At 36.7% G+C, this 22089-nt stretch overlaps 2 protein-coding genes across 2 annotated transcripts in view; both read left to right on the forward strand.

The window, feature by feature from the left end:
• Nucleotides 1-137: 137 nt before the first annotated feature.
• On the forward strand, nucleotides 138-4315 carry hrh1 (histamine receptor H1). Its single transcript, XM_041980551.1, has 2 exons — nucleotides 138-404; nucleotides 2277-4315. Exon 2 carries the CDS (start codon nucleotides 2486-2488, stop codon nucleotides 4127-4129), a length of 1644 nt encoding a protein of 547 aa, XP_041836485.1. The 5' UTR covers nucleotides 138-404; nucleotides 2277-2485; the 3' UTR covers nucleotides 4130-4315.
• A 9049-nt stretch (nucleotides 4316-13364) lies between these two features.
• The window catches only part of atg7 (ATG7 autophagy related 7 homolog (S. cerevisiae)), an 80902-nt gene continuing 72177 nt past the window's right edge, over nucleotides 13365-22089 (forward strand). Inside the window, exons 1-3 of the mRNA XM_041980550.1 lie at nucleotides 13365-13902; nucleotides 17450-17663; nucleotides 17757-17811. Of these exons, the coding sequence (XP_041836484.1) occupies nucleotides 17492-17663; nucleotides 17757-17811 (227 nt within the window). The 5' untranslated portion in view covers nucleotides 13365-13902; nucleotides 17450-17491. The remainder of the gene's footprint in view (nucleotides 13903-17449; nucleotides 17664-17756; nucleotides 17812-22089) is intronic.

Genomic DNA, 22089 nt, shown 5'->3' on the forward strand with positions numbered 1-22089 from the left:
AAAACTCCTCATTTTCGCATTGAGCAGCGTCATTTTCCGAATTTAATTTTTTAGTATTCCAGGCTGAATGAAGGAAGTTGCTCACAGTCTGCGCGTAAGTGTGAAGTGAATCATCCCCTGAATCACGGCACTACACACCATTATGCGCCACCAGCAGAAAACCCAGAGCCATAAACAAGCTGCTTTTTCCAGCTGCAAGTCGCCGGTTTATCATAAAACTCCAAAGTTCAGTTCAAAGAGGAAGGAAGAAACCGAAAGAGTGAGGAGAGAGAGCGAGGAGGGATGAAGACATTTCCTTTGCTTTACCAACCTGTGCTCCCTCACTCATGTTTTTCTGATTATTTTCCCCTGGTAATATAGTCTAGCGCGAAGAGGACTTCCTTGCATATCCACATCCATCAATGGTGAGTCTGAAACGCCCTTTTTCTTACCAGAACTCGCGGGCTACTAAAGCCAAATAATTTCAGATAGTTCAACTTTTTTTTTTTTTTTTTTCATTATCCAAGTGCCAAAGCCATTTGATTGCCAGTGTGGACTATTGTTAGATGATATTATTAATTACGAAGGCTTCGAAAGTGAAAACTTTGCGTCTGTGATTCTGCAGAAGCTCAACAGGTGAAAGGAGATATTTTTCGCACGATTTCAACAATATATTCTGAAATATACAGACGCTGTTATGTAGCAGCAGGGCAAAAGGCAAGATTAATATTTGTTCCCACTCTTTTATGAAACCGGCTGTAGTCATTACAAATAATCATACTGTAATTGCAGTGTTGGATAAGTATCCTGCGTTTCAGTGGCGCGGTACTCGCCTCTGTGTAGTACACTGCAGGCTCCCTCCTCACCTTGTGTCTTCTGTGTTACGGTGAGTAATACAGAAACTAAATATTTGTGCTATGGAGGCAGTTACAGTATAAACATAAGGGAAGAGAGTGGGTGGGAAAAAATTTATAATCACAAACATCAGCTCCAAGTCAAAAATGTTTACGGAAAGTAGTCTAATAATTTAGTGGGGGTTTCTTCCTTTTTTAAAAAATTTTTACTTCTTTGCTCATTTTAATAATCTCAAAGTATCAGGGGTAGTCAGGCTTTCTGCTTGCCTTTTCCTTCCTTTGATTGACTGGTGTAAAACTAAAGTTGGTTTAGAAATATACCTTAAAGAAAATAGATTAAATATTATTTGAGTTGCTGGAATGTGCCCACACCCCTGTTTCCACTTGAACCCGAAGCATGATTGGTTTTGATTAAAAACCCTAATTATGGGGGTTGTCCAGCATCCATTCATAACGGCAGCATCCATTCTTACATCTGTGTTCGCATCCTTTGAATTCAACATAGGGGGTGGGGGGGTGTTTGACTGGAACAAGAGGGCTTTATTCTCATATGAAACCATGATGATGGAATTTGTCTCTTTCTGAGGATGCACCAAATCTCTCCACCTCCACCAGTGCTGCATTCTTTCTCAGCAAAGACTAAATGATTGATGTTTTTTTTCCTCATCCTGAGTGTGTCATAAGTGTCATCAGTGATGCACAAATTCAATAGATAGATGGATGGATGGATGGATGGATGGATGGATAGATAGATAGATAGATAGATAGATAGATAGATAGATAGATAGATAGATAGATAGATCGATAGATAGATCGATAGATAGAAGATTATAAAAAAGGTTAGAATTACACATATTGATTCAAATATTAAACAGACCGGGTGTGTATGAAAACAGTATCTGCACCCATGGTAACAGGTGTATTTTAGTTTGCCCTCGTTAAAAAGGAAAAAAAATCGTAATTTAATTGTTAATTTAAGTGCTTTTCCTTGAGAATACGAGGATTAGATGTTATTAGAAGTCTTGGGATGTTTAAAGGCTTTTACATGAGATCCATTATATTGAACTCCCAACATGTCCTTTGGTTCTTTCCAGCAATATCACAGTTTGTCTGCTGCTGTGTTGCTGATAAGATTTGCCACCCTCCCCTTATGTGCTAAAGAAAGCCAGCTGGTTAGTGAGAAAGAGGGAAGATTGGAGATTGTAGGTTATTTAGACTTTTAGAAAGGAATGGAAAAATTGGTCGTTATGTTGGTTTGTATTTTGAAATGGTGGTACCTGTGGCTTTTCTGCCTCTAGTCAGTTTATTTAAAGATGGCATCGTTACATTTAAAACTCTTCTTTGAACAGCTTCCAGCTTTTGTAATTTATAAGAAAAAAGAGATTTAAAAAAGTCAAGCATTTGAAGAAATCTGTGACATTTCTTTTTTTGTTTGTTTTCCAGATGTTTGGATTTCAACAAAATGGACTACAGACTAAGAAAAGGAAATATTAAGGCTAAAGAAAGAACACATTTTTTCACCATTAAGGTCCATCTGTCATCATGGTGTAGCTATCAAACCCAAACTGAGAAACCCTCTAGAGAAATCCACAGAAACACTGCCCATAGCTGTCCAATGTGACTGGATCAAGACGTTTACCATTATATCTAAAATGATGGAATCTGGCCTGTTACCTTCCACAGACCCCTCACACCTCAACACCAACAGCTATGTCAACTATAGCAACAAAAGCTGGAGTGGCCTCCCTAATGATGACACCATAAGGTACAATCGCACCCTGACCCTCCACGACCAGTTACACAATGCCCTGCTGGGGGTCTCGCTGGGGCTCCTATCTCTCATCACAGTTATAATGAACCTGCTTGTGCTCTATGCAGTGAAGAGAGAGAAGAGTCTCCATACTGTGGGAAACCTTTATATCGTTAGCCTGTCGGTGGCAGATCTGATTGTTGGGACGACAGTCATGCCTCTCAACTTGGTGTATTTGTTGGAGGATGAGTGGAAACTGGGACGGGCTGTGTGCCAGTTTTGGCTCATTATGGACTACGTGGCCAGCACTGCCTCAATTTTCAGCTTGTTTATCCTGTGTTTGGATCGGTATCGCTCTGTCAGGCAGCCGCTGAAATACCTGAAATACCGAACACGGGGAAAGGCCAGCGTGATGATCTCTGGAGCCTGGCTGCTGTCAATGATGTGGATTATCCCTATTTTAGGATGGAGGTCATTCACACATGTAGACCTTAAACCCGAGGAGGAAAACAAGTGTGACACAGACTTCCGGTTTGTCACGTGGTTTAAGGTCATCACGGCTGTTTTCAACTTCTACGTACCCTCCATTTTGATGCTGTGGTTTTACACACATATCTACTTGGCAGTGAGGCAGCATCTAAGAGACAGAGAGAGAATCATTCACCCGACAGACTCATTTGGGGAAAATGAAAATGGAGAAACTGCACCAAATTCAGGCAAAAATGACTCCAAATCACCCAAGAAGGAAAGTGAGGTTTTGGGGAAACGATCAAAAGCAGAACGACTGCTGGACCAAAACACCCTTGACCAGCCAGTTTCCCTTGAAGATGGCGCAAAAAACAAAACTGATTCAACTCACAGGGAAAATAATGAAAAGTGTAGACGGACATCACTGCTTGCTGTGACAACAAAACACCTCAGAATGGCACGCAAGGCTAAAATGTGCTCTTTGTCTCCAGAGGAGAGGCAGCCAGACACTGAGATTCCCCTAAGCCAATCATCAACGCCTCAGGAGGTGATTTGCTCAGGTGGAAACAACGACAACAAACCTCAAGCCTCTTTAAATGAATGTCATGTCACTGTACCAAACTCAGTCAGTGGAGTTTGTGATGCCAGTCAGGTATCAGATGTGCAGACATACACATCTGTGCTCTACAACAGCTATGACCCCAGTCAAGCTCTGCCCTGGCCTGAGGAAGGAGCTGGGGATGCCAAAATAGATCCAGATAACGCAGCTACTCTTAGGCAGGCGTGGCACAGGTTTATTGACCAATCACGACACCGTATTCAAAGTCTGAGGATCCATAAGGAGCACAAAGCAGCAAAGCAGTTAGGTTTTATAATAGCTGCTTTTTTACTGTGCTGGATACCGTACTTTATAGTTTTCATGGTCATGGCATTCTGCAGAGAGTGTGTGCGCCACGATCTTCACATGTTTACTATATGGTTAGGTTACATCAACTCCACTTTAAACCCTTTTATATACCCGCTCTGCAATGGAAATTTCAAACGGGTCTTCAAAAGTATAATGAAGATTAATTTGTGACAGAGCAAATAATTAGACAAAATCAAAGGTGTCTAAATGTTGGGATATCCCACAGCAGGGGAACAATGAAAAGTCATAGAAGGAAGAGGAAACCGGTATTTATTTAAGCTGTCAGTTATTGACCATATATTCTAAATTTACTGTTGTACACAGAGTTTGACTTGGAGTCAAGTTGAGGATGATGTTTAAATCTAATGTTATTCACACTGTCTGGCAGACTTTGAAATTGTGTTTTGAGCCAGAGTCAAACAACAGTATCAGTGTTTTGTTCTAGCTGCAGTAGTTATGCAAAATGGAAATTTAAAGTAAAAAAATAGTAGAACTTCTGTGCTGGGTTACAAAAACTGTGCTGGTAAAGGTGATAAAATCCAGCATCAGGTGCTCTTCAAGCACAGGGTCTTTGATCAAGTACTGAAAAAAATGACTATCAGCAGTCCTTACTGTTCCTTAGCATCAATTTTAAAGATTCAATAGTTAATAAAGCATTTATATTTTTATAAAGTGGCTCAGATTGTTTAGACTCCATGCTGACAGTAAGCTTAACATCCATATTTCCTTTCAATACCGCTTTGTGAAAATGTGTTTTACAGGACTTTTTTTTTTTTTTTTTGTCCACTTCAAATGTGAAATGTAAACAGCATGACATTAAACAACATGGAAGTGTAAAAAAAAAAAAAACTGCCAAATGTTCTTGAGTAATTCTTTTATTTGCCACATGGATGTCTTGTTATTAAAATAGGATATGGGACATTAATTGTCATTTCTAATGTCAGTCCCTGAAAAACACAAACACTGGCAGGTGCCTAATGAGTTATCAGGCAGGGCTGATCTGGGAACTGCTCCAACCTCCTGTGGGGGGGTTTAAACAACTTCATTCAGTGTTAAACACATTAACAAATATCTTTTAGCAACTATAAACAACACAAAATATATATCTTTTACAGCACAGTTAGGCTGAGTCACAGTTATAACCAACTGGGTCACTTAATTGGACTGCTGTGCTTGTCCCAGTATACAAACAGAGGGAAATTAATTAATTAAACAATACTGGTCAGACTATTGGACATTTTCTGGTAAAAAAATTACACTGCAACCAAAACATATGACGGGAAAATCAGTACATACCTGAACAATAAATTAAAACAGTTTACATGTCTGCACATATATGTTTACAAAAAAGATGCACACTATCCTTACTTTGGCTTGTCTCTGTTACTTCAAGCTTCATCTGTTATCTCCTATTCAAAGACCATGAAGCCGGAAATATGCCTCCTTTTTAACCTCGCGTTCACATAGGCAACTGGCTCCAAGATGAGCTTACTTGCTGGTGTACTACACTTGTTACTGGAAGATTCTATAGAGGACACATTTGAGCTCTCAAACTGGACAGAGTTGCTAAATGTGTAGGGTGTAAAGATAATTATAAGCATGGTGATGATAGAGGAGGTTAGTATTGGGTTCATTTTGAGATCACAGCAGAAAAAGCCCCTAAACCAAATATTGGTGTTTACTGTCTTTATGCTGAACAGGTGCTTGCAAATATATGGAAGACAAGAAAAAACAAGTTAAGAATGGACTAATAGGACTTAATGAATGCATTAAATTAAAAAGTGACTATGACAGAAATAAATCATTTCAGGCTATCAGAGCTGGAGATAAAGGCTTTTGTTTGTCTCTTTACTGCAAAGTACGTTTTTTACACACAGCTGTTACTTGATGTTATGATGCATCTGTTCTCATATCACCAGTATTACAGTAATATATATAATTCCTCAACAATTTGATAAAACACATAAAAATCTGAGATTTGTTTATTGCATATGTATTAAATACTGTATTGTATACAAACTACATCTGCATCCATCAGCTTGGTGACAAGGTATCACACTGCAGACTGAGGCCTTCTGGTAAAAGAGAAAGTTAAATGACATCAAGAACTGCCATTCGAAAATATAAACGGGTTTGTTTTTATTTAGGGGTATATTATTGTATTATAGGTTTTTTTTCCAGATGATTGACATAAGATTTTAATAAGCTTGACTGTCATGACATCAGCTAAATCTAAACTGATGAAGACACTCATAATATTTCCCGTGAATGCATGAACAGGCTGTGAGTCACTGCTTAGCCAAATCAAACAAATCAGGGAGGCTAAAACTGAGCCGGGAGTCATGATAATGAGAAGAGACGTGTGTCTGCAACGTGTGAGAACACAGTCATTTATTCCACTAGAGAAGTTCTGTGCTTTTCGTCTTTATCTTAAAATAAAGTTCTGCAAAGGAACCAGTTATATCTCTCACTGAAAGTATGTGCACTGAACCCTCCCCCTTTTATTCTACTACTAGATGCTAATAATAAACTATAAGCTGTCTGCTCAACTTTTATTTCCTGAGGGGATTAATCCAGAACTCAGGTATTTTAAGATTAACAGTCTTTTAATAATGCTTCTGATCATATACAGATTACAAGCCAGTATTCCTCTGGGCTCAGACTGGGAAAGGCCTGTTACATCTTATTTAAGTTAAGCAACACACCCAGACTAGAGAAACTCAAACCAACTACAAATGAATTGAATGTGTTTGCCTTTGCCGTATTCATAAGAAAATATATTTATATCTATTTGTAATAATAGTTTTTCTTTCTCTGTTGTTTTCAGATCCTAATCAGTGATCTGTATGTGCTCCTAATTTAGACTACCAGAGGACACATTATTTCTGATAAAAGGAGCACAGTGGGCATATTGTTGTATTTAAATTTATTCTGTTACACACATTTGCTAGTTAATCTGGTTCAAATGCTCATAGCTAACATTTATAGGACTGTCACATGCCAGTCTTATCAATAAAACGTTTCTTGATGCACTTTAATGTAAAGTTATTCCTAAAAGTAATTTAGAAACTTTGTTATTGAAATTAAGGCTAAATTTATTCTGGCCAAGGGTACCAGGATGTACTGCTTTCATGACTAAATGAACTGGTATGGAGGCCCTGTTGCAGGAAAGTTTCCATCACTTGCATCAAACAGTGTGATTTACTTTTTCTGCTCAGGCATGCAGAAACCAACTTCTATCAAACTGGAGTTTAGGCTCCTTTTTACCAAATACAGTTTGTTTTTACAGATTGTGTTTTTATAAATATTTTTCTTATTTTATTCTACAAATATACATAATATGAGCACATTATAAGAACTGTAAGAATGAGATACTGAAGATCCCATTTACTAAACAGGACAGTCTAAATGTTATAGTGATGATTGTACTGTGGTGCAAGTTATCAGAGAAAACATAACCAGTGAACAGAATATTACTGTCTTGATGTTAAATCCAGCGTATCTATAGTTCCTAGGCATCTGGTGCCTAGAACAGTTTCCCCATGGTCTGATAATCCAGGTTTGACTGTTTGTATCTTTATATTTGTTCATCTATGCTGCCAGGCTACATTAATATAATGATAATCTTAAATTGTCCTCAGTATTCTGCAACCCCTGATTTAGACTGCATTGTTTACCCCAAGAAACAATTTGACCATAATACATGGAGAAAGAAGAATTCTGAGATCTCACATCCCAGGAAGCACAGGGGAAAAGGCTCATGCTGCTTGTTACCTTAGCAACAGTAAAAGCATCACAAGCTGACTGACAAAGTCTTTCTTCAGGCATTGACTAAATCAGACCCATATAGAATAATCCCTTTTAATCATAATTACATGTTTAGATTTAATGAAAATAGTCCCTTTTTAATTGAAATAGATAACTTTAGACTTTGTTTACTAAAGCTGTTCATTCAGTTTTGAGGAAAACTAATTACTGAATGAATGAAAGTGGAAAAAATTATAGACAAAATATTTAAAACAAAGGTAAAACAGAAGCAAATGAAAAGAAGAATCTCACAATGAGCTTTTAATTTGAATTAAGGAGCACAGATTTCAGTCTTTCCATAGAGGTAATGGCTGCCATTGTCCCGGGTCAGCCAGTGGTTGTGGACATGTGTTGCTTTTATTCAGGCAGTCATCTTTACATGTTTCATTGGACCTACAGCAAAACAATGTTCTAAGATCATCTTCTTTCCTTATGCAGATTCTTGATTCACTATAATTCCACCATCTGCAGTCCATGAGATGCTTCTTCGTATCTCACTGTAACCTTACAGTATTCTCTAATTTAGGTGTTAATGATGATTCATTCTTGGCATTTCAGGATTTTAAATCCCATTTTCTTCTGCCAGTTTTTTACACATCAGTCACAGACAGAGTCCTGTTTCTTCAAACTTGCTTTTGATGCTTTCAGTTTATTAAAAAGAGTCACTTTTAACTGCAGAAGAATTTGTGTATATCAATTTATTTAATCATATTAATTACAACATTTTTTTAATAAAGCCAGTATGCTCCAATGTTTAGAAAAACTTTTTCTGCCATTTTCTTTTTTTTAATTTTCTACAGAATATATAGTCCAGTAAGAATTGAATAATTGGCAGGTGTTATATCCTGCAGCTCCAAGATTTTCTACATGGTCTTTTTAACAATGTTAACCCTGGATTTTCACGGCAGGTTGACATGTTCTTTTACTTTTAACTTGCATGTGTGGACGAGACAAACTATATCCACAGATGACTGTTTTAAAACCGCTGCTGAGTCAGTGTTTTCATTTCCACTACTAAACTGTGTCTACTTAGTGTGTGAAAAACAGGGCGACGTAAAACCAGGAGCATACAGAGAGATTTCTAAATTCTCTGATCGACACTATTCAAGTAATTCAACTTTATTCATGTGGAACGTTTTTACTCAAATGCAGCCCAAATAGCTTTTAAGAGCAAAAATCATTATTTAAAGAAGACAAATGTGGATATAATATATCTGAAAACAATTCATAGAAATGCATGATATCAATAATAAAAATCCCCTAACTGTTTTGCAATGTTCGGGAACATTTTTACTTTCATAGAGAAGTGAACCCCTTCGTGTTTATATTATCATAGTAAAACACAGCACATGCTGAAGCACAGAAATGTAGAATATTTTAATGATATTTATATATTTATACTATGCAGATGATGAAATCACTAAAAGTCATTGCAATTTTCCAGTGACTTCACTCTTTGCCCAGCAGCCTAAAAGTGAATCCCTTCTATAATTATTTCTGATAGACTCAGCCTCGCTTCGATGCTCTCTTTACACAGCATGATTACACCACACAACTCTTTATTACAATTTCTTTCTTTACCTGCAAATAAAGTTGCTGTTCATAACCAGTCATAACATGCATTTGTTGCTGCAACTGACTAATTAATTCGCTGAAATGCTTTTTTTTTCTCTTTCCTGTGTTTTACTAATTCATCCATTTTTAATAAGCTTCTGTAGTTTCAAAATGTAAAACAAAAACAAAACAAAAAAAAAAACAAACAAAAAAAAAACCAAAAACATTTCAAATAGTTTCTCAATTGCAACATGAGAAATGTTATTTGAATACAATTCCATATTAAGTACTGAGTTTAAATGGTTAGCAAATCACTACATTATTTATTTATTTAATGTTTAGCTTAGATTGTATAGAAAATGTTTAAATGCTCAAGAAAAACCAAACTATTGGAAATTACTGCATGGCTTCACTTAGAATGAAGTTTCTCTGCCACAGGATGCTGCAGTGCAGTGACGGCTCTAGGTATGTACTTAATCTCAAAGTGCAATCAAAATGAGTCGGAATCACAGAGTTTCAAAGTCAGAAAACTTAGGTATTGTTGCTTTAATGCTTTGTTTCCCAACCTTTTATTTATTTATTTTTTTTTTTTTTTTGAAGATCCCTTTAATGGAACTACTAGAAATGGGGTTTCTACCGCAAGCTGAGACCATGCTTGGCTTTATGCTTTAATGAACTTTAGATTCTTGCCACAAATGATGCGTTTTGATTGAGTCCTGCCCTGTCCTCTGGTAAAACTGAAGTAAAGGTAGGTCTGTATCAACGAATCATCTGCAATGTGGTGTTTCTCAAACATGTTTCATGAAATGGTGCAGGAAAAATCATAACCTAGATAGAGAATTATTTTTTTACTATGAATATTTGTTTCAAAATATTCCTGTACAGCAATTTTTGATAACCCCATTTATTTACTTTGGGACCTTATTTCAAAAGTTTGTGTTTTCAGGCTCTTAAAACGGCAGTTCCATGAAAACAAAACGTCTCAATTAAAAAACTTAAGTAAATACACCTCAGCTCGTCTCTGTGGACATGGCCTTTAATTTAACAATCATGAAGGCTCTGTACAGTCAAAGCTTCATGGACTTCCTGTGGTTTTTGGGGACCTTAATGGGGAGTCTGGGATCCCAGGTTGGGAGAGACATAATGTATTATAACTAAATTATAAGTAATAATAATAAGTAGTAATTATAATGTATTCATTGTTGCAGTGACTCTTTTAACTTTCTGCCCAAATTACTCTGGTTAACCCTCTTTAAAACTGAGAAAATTTGGGGTTAAGCTGCTGTAGAAAAATGGCAAACAAGCACAATGATTGCTTCTTTAAATAAGTAATTTTGTCTGTATTTTCATTTAAAAAAAACAAAAAAAACAAAACATGTGCAGCTACATCACTTTCAGTAGCGTAGCTGCACATTAGTTAAAGCCATCTACAGTGTGTGCAGAATTATTAGGCAAATGAGTATTTTGATCACATCATCCTCTTTATGCATGTTGTTCTACTCCAACCTGTACAGGCTTGAAAGCCTACTACCAATTAAGCATATCAGGTGATGTGCAGCTCTGTAATGAGAAGGGGTGTGGTCTAATGACATCAACACCCTATATCAGGTGTGCATAATTATTAGGCAACTGCCATTCCTTTGGCAAAATGGGTCAGAAGAGAGATTTGACGGACTCGGAAAAGTCAAAAATAGTGCGATGTCTTGCAGAGGGATGCAGCACTCTTAAAATTACCAAGCTTTTGAGGCCTGATCATCGAACAATCAAGCGTTTCATTCAAAATAGTCAACAGGGTCGCAAGAAGCGTGTTGAAAAAACAAGGCGCAAAATAACTGCCCATGAACTGAGGAAAATCAAGCGTGAAGCTGCCAAGATGTTATTAGCCACCAGTTTTGCCATATTTCAGAGCTGCAACATCACTGGAGTGCCAAGAAGCACAAGGTGTGCAATACTCAGGGACATGGCCAAGGTAAGGAAGGCTGAAAAACGACCACCACTGAACAAGACACACAAGATAAAACGTCAAGACTGGGCCAAGAAATATCATAAGACTGATTTTTCTAAGGTTTTATGGACTGATGAAATGAGAGTGAGTCTTGATGGGCCAGATGGATGGGCCCGTGGCTGGATCAGTACAGGGCAGAGAGCTCCACTCCGACTCAGACGCCAGCATGGTGGAGGTGGGATACTGGTATGGGCTGGTATCATCAAAGATGAGCTTGTGGGACCTTTTCGGGTTGAGGATGGAGTCAAGCTCAACTCCCAGTCCTACTGCCAGTTTCTGGAAGACACCTTCTTCAAGCAGTGGTACAGGAAGAAGTCAGCATCGTTCAAGAAAAACACGATTTTCATGCAGGACAATGCTCCATCACACGCATCCAAGTACTCCACTGCATGGCTGGCCAGAAAAGGTCTAAAAGAAGAAAAAATAATGACATGGCCCCCTTGTTCGCCTGATCTTAACCCCATAGAGAACCTGTGGTCCCTCATCAAATGTTAGATCTACAGGGAGGGAAAACAGTACACCTCTCTGAACAGTGTCTGGGAGGCTGTGGTTGCTGCTGCACGCAATGTTGATCGTGAACAGATCAAGACACTGACAGAATCTATGGATGGCAGGCTTTTGAGTGTCCTCGCAAAGAAAGGTGGTTATATTGGTCACTGATTTGTTTTTGTTTTGTTTTTGAATGCCAGAAATGTATATTTGTAAATTTTGAGTTGTTATATTGGTTTCCCTGGTAAAAATAAATAAGTGAAATGGGTATATATTTGGTTTTTGTTAAGTTGCCTAATAATTATGCACAGTAATAGTCACCTGCACACACAGATATCCTCCTAAGATACTAAAACTAAAAAAGCCCCACTACAACTTCCAAAAATATTCGGCTTTGATATTTATGAGTCTTTTGTGTTCATTGCGAAGATAGTTGTTGCTCTATAATAAAATTAATCCTCAAAAATACAACTTGCCTAATAATTCTGCACATCCTGTAATCTGAAATTTGTCTGACTGAGTCTCCCAACCAGAGAGCTGGCAGAGGAGGCTGCCTTTATGCTGTGAAAGTATTTCCTTTTTTTCCCCTCAACTTTACAGGTGAAAGGACAACAGCAACATGACAGTGAAATGGAAATTGTACCCAAATAATGAAAGCCTTTTAGTTGAAAAAAGACCTATTAATTTTGTAGAAGCACCTGTATAATAACCACATCTGACATTGGCTTTGGAACTGTAGCTGCAGTAGAAAATGGAAGCGAAATTAACATGCCCTCTTTACTATGCTCAAAGATTGTCCCTGAACTTGCAATGACCTATTGCTGGAGCTTTGAAGGTTCAGTAAGCCGAGTGATAATAAGTTTCAATTCACTTCACTGTTATACCAGTGGAGCACTCAAGAATTTAATATACTATTTGGTAGCATAATAAATTGTGATGGTTTATTTATTTAATATACATAGAATTCTAACTCACATTTTGATTCTTGTTGCTTTCATGCAACTATGAGTTCAAGGATGGTGGAATTAATGTCTTTAACAATCACATTTTTGCTGCAAATCCAACAATTAATCTACTCCAAATTCCTAGGCTCTTTTCTCAATTAACATTTGTCAACAGATACATTACTTACCTACATAAAGTCTGTCAAATATTATAGGAAGATGTTTGCCATTAATAACAAAATTAGTGCAGGAGAGAGGAGAAAAAAGATGGAAGAATGAAATTAAAATCTTATTAAAAAGTAGAGGGAAAAGTCCAAATATTTCTATATTTTGCAAAACCACTTTGTATGGTATCTTACCAAGTAGGGCATTTCCTAAATAATTAACAAAACTGTAATAAATTACATGTGTGTATTTAAAATAGATTAATAATACATACATTAAAAATTAAGTATTTAACTAATAAAAGCAACATCTTGATTTGTTTTGTTTTAGAATTTTCTTGTGCATGGTGTACCCTTCCTCTGGACCTACAACAGATGGGATGAGCTTTTGCCCTGCAGAGATCCACAGGAGCATAAGCAGATGTAGGGAGGAAAGGAAGCATCATGTACTTGAACACTTTTACTGTCAGTTGTGCGTTTTATCCTACCAGTGCTATTTTAAGACGGTCCCTAACCCTGTGTCTCGTGCTCCGGTATCTATATGGAGTAAGTTTCCGAAGTTCCGGTGTTTATTCAAGGCAAACTAAGCTTGTAGCTTCTTTTTCGTTTTGCGCTTCAGCAGTACAAGAGTTTTATCGTTTTACCACCACTGTGTTTAGTGTGTGGTCACCAGCTGAAACCGGTAGACTGTGCATCACAACTAACGTACTTCTCTGCTGCAGCCTCACATAACTGGACTAGTCCGAAATGAAAAGAAACGGCGCGTACAGGTTTTTGTCCGTTTTCTCGTGCTTGATCGTTTGCATGTTCTTGTTATTGTTTTGGTTCTTTGTGTTTTACTCAATGGTGCTTGCACCATAGAGCGTAGGAGCTGGGATAGCAGCAAAGCTAAAAGTAGCGAGCTACTTACCCATACTGCATTTCTTTATTGACAACTCACGTGGTCACGTGATCAACTTCACCAGGAAGTAGCAACTGAGGGTAAGTGCTCGAAGCCTCTTAAAGTTTGACATGCAATTGCGTTACTGTCTGGTATAAAGCTAACTTAAATTGTCTAGTTTGTTATGTAATTCCGTGTAATCGTGTTATTTATTTCTCTGCGGAATTCGTGTCGTATTTGTGAATGTGTATATTGTTAAAAAAATGCTGCTGCTGCTTTATCTCTTTCTTCATTAAAACAATGAAATAGCCCTAAAAAGTAATGTTGTTCAAACAAACATTACATTGGGCTTAAAATCCCAAGTGCTAGTGATTATTGAGGGAAATTAGGCTTCATGCATGTCATCATTTATTTCTATCTGAACTGGTCATTGTTGATCAAAACTAGCTGTTGTATTGTTTGATTGTAATGGAAAATTATTTATCCAGGAAGCATTGCTTCTAAGTTTGGACCTTGTAAAATCAGCCAATTGTCCCCACGTTAGGTCTTTTTTTTTAATATTATTTCCAGACTTAATGATGGAGCATCACAATGATTAAAGTTGTTGCAAAATAGCCAATATTAATCAAATTAATACTGCTTTGGTTAAAAGGATGTCACAATTTAGACTGGGCCCAAATTCTAAAGCAAGTTTTGAGGTACATATTTCTTAGCAATTCTGTGGACAGCTTTGTGTCAGATATACCCAGTCCCCTATCAGTAGGTATTAAAACTATCTAATTTTGTTTTCTACCCTTGGTAAAAAGGTTCAATTTCCAGTGTCCAGTTTCTAGGTCACAAGTAGTTTAATCTGCCATAAAGTAGATTGTAAGGATACATATGTTCCATAAACAAAAAAACAAATTAAAGTGACATACATTGTATAAAAGTGTCTTACTCAAAAAACATTATATGTGTTATAATTTCTGTAACATTTGTAAAAATCCTCACTACATGTACATGGCTCTAATTAATCACTGCAGACTAGCATTGTAGACCAAGTGCATATATGTTTCATCTCAGGAGTCCTGCTAAATATGATTAATTTCTTAGTTATGTCTGAACCCTCAAATTGGGGGGGGGAGGCAGGCAGGCAGGCAGAAAATTTAATTCAGATCCAATTTTTTCAGAAAGTGGCTATGAGTTGATAAACGTGTCCCTAATGGCTGAAGCATTTAAAGACTTTTCCATTAATGCTAAATTATTTTCAGGCTTGAATAGGACACAAAATGCAAATTTGAGGTGCAGTAGAAACTGTTTATATAAACTCAGAATTCCCCTGTTGATATTATATCTAGCAGAAAAGTGTCTGCTAAATGACTGTAGAATAGAATATCTGCAGATATCTGCACTTATTTATAGTGCACTAAGGGCTGACTTGTATAGTGGTTAGGGATGGAAATCCCTAGGCACCTCACGATTAGATTTGATTACATTTCAGATGGCAATTATAAGAGTTGTTTCTTTCTCACAGTGTGGCTACATCCAATATCTTTTATTAATAAAACAATTAAAAGAGATGTGGCCGGTTAACTTGAATTTTATATTTGCAGACAGAACCTACAAGAAAAATGTGCCTGTAGCAGCATGCTTATAATCACTTAACAGTAGTATCAACATATTCTGAATATCTGACAAAAATGAAAGAATCTAACCAACATCCTGCTATTTTGTGCCTTGAGCACTTATTCATTGCTTTTCTTTAGAGCACACAAGACACTACAGGGCTCTAGACTAACACTTTGCAGTGCGTCCACTGGTGTGCCTAACTTTTTAATTTGGGTGCACCAGCAAAACATTGAGGTGCACCCAGATTTTCACAGCACTGCCCTCAGACCACATTTTAATACATGCCAGGGGTTACCTTTTGATTATTTCCAGAGAAATGTGTCTAATTATGTTGTGGGTTTAAATATCATCAGTTCAATAGAAAATATAACCTAGATATCCTATTTATTTATTTTTGTTTATTTGTTTGTTTTAGCTGCCTTTTATTTGACAGTTCCTTGACAAAAAAGGGGTTCAGAGAAAGCGGTAGTGACACACAGCTGAACCTGTCCTGGCTGCACGAAGGAGATGTAGCCTCTGTGTCTCAACTAGACGTTAAAATCCTGTTTTTTTGTTTGTTTTTTTTCAATACACAGCAGTCTCTCGCATCACTAGTTTCATTGACATCAATTTTTGTTTTTGTTTCATGTCTCTTCTTCAGGACTGGTGATGGCTGTATATTCTCAGCCTAATGCTTTACCAGAAACAGATGCACCTCCTTTTTTTTTTCTAGTGCTGCATAGCATTGAATATTTTAATTTTTCGGAAAACTTCTGCTGGCCTCTTACCTACTGCTGAACTTTGGTGAGACTTGTTCCAGTGCCGGTGACTTCAGACAGACAGGAGGCTGCAGTGGTCAAAATGCATTTGGTTCTCAAGTAGCTTTTCTTATTCATGTGACTTGGGCACTATTAAAATCTAAAATAAGTGGGGATAACAAATCACACCCACATAGGAGCAAATTTCACAATATTACACATTTTATAATTGATTCCAGTTTTATTATCAGTTTCCACATCACAGAAATCAAACATCCCTATTCATAAATGTATATTTACCTCAGAATAATGACAGCTCTCTGGGCAGGAAACGGGGCATGTTAAAGCTGCTCTGTTAAATAAATACATTTGGATTTGGTCTTGTTGTACAGTGTGGGGATCACTCTGCCCCTAGACAGTAAAAGAGGTGACAGTTTAAATTTTATTTCATTGTTTCAAATTAGGATAAAACGTCTATGACACTTGCTCAGTAGTGCTATGGTTGGCAGAAACTACAGCCGGATGTTTTTCCATCCTTTCCCAGCTGGAACGTGCAGTGTGGTGTCTAATGTTTTTAGTTCTCCAAAATATTTTAGTCCAACTTCACAGGCTCTAAAATTCTCCCATAGGTTTGATTTAATTGTTTTTAGCATGTTGGTTGAATTTCTAACTCGGCCTTCCTGTGCTTGCTATGGACTTACAGGACTTGCTAGTCAATAAAGATTTAGATGAAATCATATTGTCCAAAAAGTACCTTTACAATCTGTACAACTAAACTGAGTTTGCAGCTTTACCCACGTTTTGTTGGGATACAGCTTATTGCAAATAATGAGAAATATACAATTTTAGAATAAATATCAGTGCAACACATTGACATTTTGCGTCTGTGATTTCTCTACTGTTATACTGATTAAGTCATTTGAAACTGACAGAGTAAATTAGATGACTCTTATCAAGTGTATCTATTGTTTCCATCACTGGGACAAATGGGTCTATTAGGGGTCATAAACTCTGCAGCTGAAAAAAACTACATGGGTGGCACTTTGCTCAGGATCATCCTCTTATTACAGAGCCTTTGTCCACATGTTAAGGAGCCTTTTTGCAAGATAAGAAATCCCAAGCTGCTCTCAAAAGGCATGCAAGTGCCTTCAAGGGCAGCTCTGCCAACAGTGAGTGCTTAGTGAATGAGAGGCACAGCTGTAAAGTGCTTCATCTACTGTAGTCAAAGTACTCTGTCATTAAATTGTGTGTTAGCTACATGAGGCATTTTTAAACCCTTTCCACAACCTCTGCCTCATTTCAGATCTTTTGAAGTTTGGCTAAGCAGCTGGTCAGTGAAGTTGTGATGGCATCTGATATCAGTGAGGGGCCATCGTCTGCTGCAGACATCAAGCTGCAGTTTGCGCCCTTCAGCAGCGCCCTGGAGGCAGGATTCTGGCATCAACTCACTCAGAAGAAACTCAATGACTACAGATTGGATGAGAGCCCCAAATGTATCAAAGGATACTACTACAACGGTGAGTGGTGTCATTACAACCATCACTCCCAAGTACAAGTTTCTGCATTTGATTGTGCATATTCCGATTAAAACACTTTGTCCGTTTTTACAGGTGACCCAGTTGGTTTGCCCACTCGTCTAACTCTAGAGTTCAGTGCGTTTGACGTGTAAGTGCAATGCTTTATGTTCTGAACTTAAAACGATGCTAAAATATTGGGTTGCTCAGTTTATTTTTAGCATGTCTTACATGGTTTTGTAAACATTTTCTCTAAATGATCAAACATTTTGCATGACATAAAAGCAATTGCAAATACAAATTTCATGGGATACCCCATAAATAATTATTATTTATTTATTTATTTATTTTTTTAACCTGCAGCATAAGGTAACTTTTAATTTGAAAAATAAATATAATGAGTTCACTTGGCAAATAAAAACATATACAAATGTCCCTTTTCCTGGTTTTTATACTTATAACTAGATAAAGCTTTGAGAAAAAGAAAAGAAAAGCAGGTACAGTTTCAGGAGACATGCTGGATCACAAACATGAAGAGTTGTCAGAAGCCAGATCTGCTGAGCAATAGTCCCGATAAAAGAATTTTTGTTTCCTCTTATGTTGTATTTGATCATACTTTCTCTCAGATTTCTAGTACATATACAGTCATTGTATTTTACATTTGTAATATGTAACTTTGGAAAACTACTAAATATGACACTAAAGCAGCAGAATCTCATTGCAGAGTCAAAAGCTAAATTGAACAATAACTAGGAGCGCCTCAGACAGCTTGGTTATTTTGGTATTGCAAAGGAAAACACACCCTTTATTGAGTGCCTTTTAGCCAGCGGATGTGGTTTGTCAGGTGACAGGTGTTGCACGGAAAGAGCAAACAAGTATTTGACCGCTACTTGTGCTGTGTATGTTCTGCTTGTTGATTATTGAAATATATGGATAAGATGGATCTGGATTATTGCAAGAGAAATAAAGACTTGTTGGGATGAGGAATACATTTTCAGTAAAGTAAGATGATGAGATAGTGACATGTCGAGCTTTGGTGCCAGTACAAACAGTTCTCGAAGTTAACATTCAAACAGAAAATTCATATTGGTGTCAAATGTGACATAGAATAGAATAGAATAGAACCTTGTAATTGCAGCAAGTGCAATGAAATTATAAAGGCTTCCAGTCAGTGCAAAACAGAATAATAAAATAGAATAATTGCAACAACATAGTAAAACTATACAGAGTATAATGTATAATATATAGCGCTTGACTGAGAGCTATATTATATATATTACATTTATATATATATATATATATATATATATATATATATATTAGGGCTGTCAAATGATTAAACATTTCTGATATAAATCTGATAAATCACAGCTTTCAAATTAATCATAAATTTCACATAATTTCAAAATGATTAATCATCATTAACGAGTGTTTATATGTCTGAAATTTGCCTGTTTTTACTGTTTTGTATCAACAAAAAGAGCCAATGCTACAAATATTTATTGTTAATTGACCTTCTTTTGGGTAAACGTCAGATGTCCAATGGTCAGTAAATGCAGCATGTAATGTACTTTTATAAATCATAATTCAGAATTCATGAATCATTTCACCAACCGCTTTCATGGTGATCATTTCTGTCATAAAACCACCAGATGTTATGACTGAAGTTAAAAAGCCAACAGTGATGATAAAACTGATGATCTGGATAAAAACATGTTTTTCCTTTTATTATTGAAGTGTTTGTGCTGCAGTGATAAAATTCCTACAGCAGCATCACCCAAAGTAAACACCTGCTGATAAAATAGATCATTGGCTTTGTTTTACACGTTTTCTTCACTTTTTACATTGGAGGATCATTTTAGTTTAATAATCTATATAGTAAATAAATAAATGAACATATATATGTGTGTGTGTGTGTGTGTGTATATATATATATATATATATATATATATATATATATATATATATATATATATATATATATATATATATATATATATATATATATATATATATATATATATATATATATATATATATATACACACATATCAGTCAAGTGCTCTAATAATACCTACAAACTAGGGCTGGGCGATATGACCTACAAATAAAATCTCCGATTTTTTTATAACCAAATTCGATTTCCGATTTTAATCTATTTTTTTTCCTTTTCTTTTACAAAACATAAACTTATTGAAAACATTCATTTGTTTATATAGATGAATGCTAGCAAAACTAAAGCACATAATGTCATAGCTTTTCCACCATATAAACGACTTCATATCTTACATTGAAATATGCGACACAATGCATCCGTGATCTCTTTCCATCTGGATCCTTATCATACAGGATCCACTGCAGAAATAATTCCCCTGATGAAGGTTGTCTCTTAACTAGGGTTTGTGGGTTAAGTTGATTTCTGCATCTCATAGAGAGCAGCATTTCTCACTGCACTTACGCACAGCTAAATCCCAGGCGTGAGTGAAGGGTCACTTTACTGAAAATCTGTCAGACAAACACCATTCTGGTTTGGAGGGAGGCCTAAATCTGCTGCTAAATAACTTGGGAAAAAAATCCCGATTTTCAAAAAAATTAATCTCCAGAAATGGAAAATTCGATTTATCGATTTTATCGATTAATCGCCCAGCCCTACTACAAACTCCATTTTGATTCTTAATTAGACTGTAGGAGTGAGTGTGTGTGGTTGTTTGTCTCTGTGGTTTCCCTGTGATGGACTGGTTGCTTGTCCAGAATGCAATCTGCCTGTCACCTGATGGCAGCTATGAGAGGGTTCAGTCCCCTGCCACTTAAATTGCCTTAAGTGGTGGTTTAAAAAAGATGGATGGACAAACTGTTTCATAAAAATATGGAAGTTATTGTTTTTTACAAATGAGATTTCTGCCAGTGTGGTTTGTGCCATGTCAGCCCAGATAAATACTGTATGTCTGGGTTGTACATTCGAGGTACAGAAAGAAAAATAACAGAATATATAAGGTAAATACACAATACATGAAAATGTGGCTTTCATCTTCCATTACAGTGCACTTTAAGTACTAATGTCTCTGCAACACTCACAGTCCATAGCCTGGTGGAAAGCAGTGCAGATGCACAGCAATATGAGCCATCCTCTGTTTCCCTACATGACTGATTAAGTCTGAGCCCACAGGTGCATTTCTTCCACAATAACTCTGTGCTTGACCTCCATTTTTTTTATCACCAGCTCCAGCTGGAGCCCCTCAGCAGTCATGTCAGTCTTTTTGAAAAGATCGAGGTTAAGTAGGGAAGGTTTGGTGTCTTTGCTTAACCTTCTCATTAATTTATCTTTTTTTAAGTAGTTTCCCTTTTGGTAATTAATTTTCTCCATTTAAATACACTTCATCACAAAACATTGACGCTGATGATCAAATTTGCCTGTTAACGCTTTATAATTTGCTCATGCATTTTAAACGTGAACTGGCAACCCATCCAGGGTGTTCCCTGTTTCTCCCCTGATAGCAGCTGGGAAAGGCTTTAGCACCCCCACAGCACTTACTTAGAATAAGTGGGAATAGAAGGTGGATGGATAGATTTCAAAGACTTACCAAACAACCAGAAACAGCACATATATTTCCTAGTGAACTTAATGCCATGAAACCAAAAAAACAAAAAGAGAGAAGTAGGCAAGCCCCAAGGTTACATCTCTGTCTTGAGGAAGCTCTTGTACAGCATGAAAATTCAGGTTCTAGTATTTTAAAATTTCCTAGAACCAAAAGCAACAAATATGTGTTGAGTTAGTTATACAAATAATTATCAAAAAGGAGAAAAAGCTAACATAACTCTTAAGTTAGTACAAGAAGAGGAAAAAAAAAAAACCAACTGCCACAGTCCCCTAAACTGTCCCTGTCACACACAGATGGAGAGAGGAAAGCCAGAGATAAAATGGCACATTAGGATACATATCTATCAGTATAAGAAAGAATGAAGTCTCTTTTTTTATTTGTTGTAGGTAATGTTACACTAGAGAAGAGCCTTGTCTTAGAAGTGCTATAACATGTAAGACTTTAATAGGAGTACGTGTGTGTTCTTTATCAGATGCTGCTCAGTCAACACAGAAATTGTATATTTAATGATACAAAAGGGAAAAAGTGAACATTTATGTTAACTTCTGTTCACATTAACAGTATACATTGTTTACTGCCTGTCAGAGAGCTGTAATACTTTCCATTTAGAGCTGATAATGTGGTTTAATTCATGCTATAATCTTGGATACCTGTCTCAAACCTTTCTTTTATATCTAATATTTTGAGAAAGTTGTATTTAACCAGCTAAATGACTTTTAGAATGAAAACGTAAATCTCTCTACATTTCAGTCAGGCTTCGGACCTCGGGAAGCCTGACTGAAAGATCAAGCAGCTGCAGCTCATCCAGACCTCTGCTGCTGGCATCTTAA

Source organism: Melanotaenia boesemani, chromosome 3 (genome assembly GCF_017639745.1).
Source record: "Melanotaenia boesemani isolate fMelBoe1 chromosome 3, fMelBoe1.pri, whole genome shotgun sequence".
Taxonomy (NCBI): domain Eukaryota; kingdom Metazoa; phylum Chordata; class Actinopteri; order Atheriniformes; family Melanotaeniidae; genus Melanotaenia; species Melanotaenia boesemani.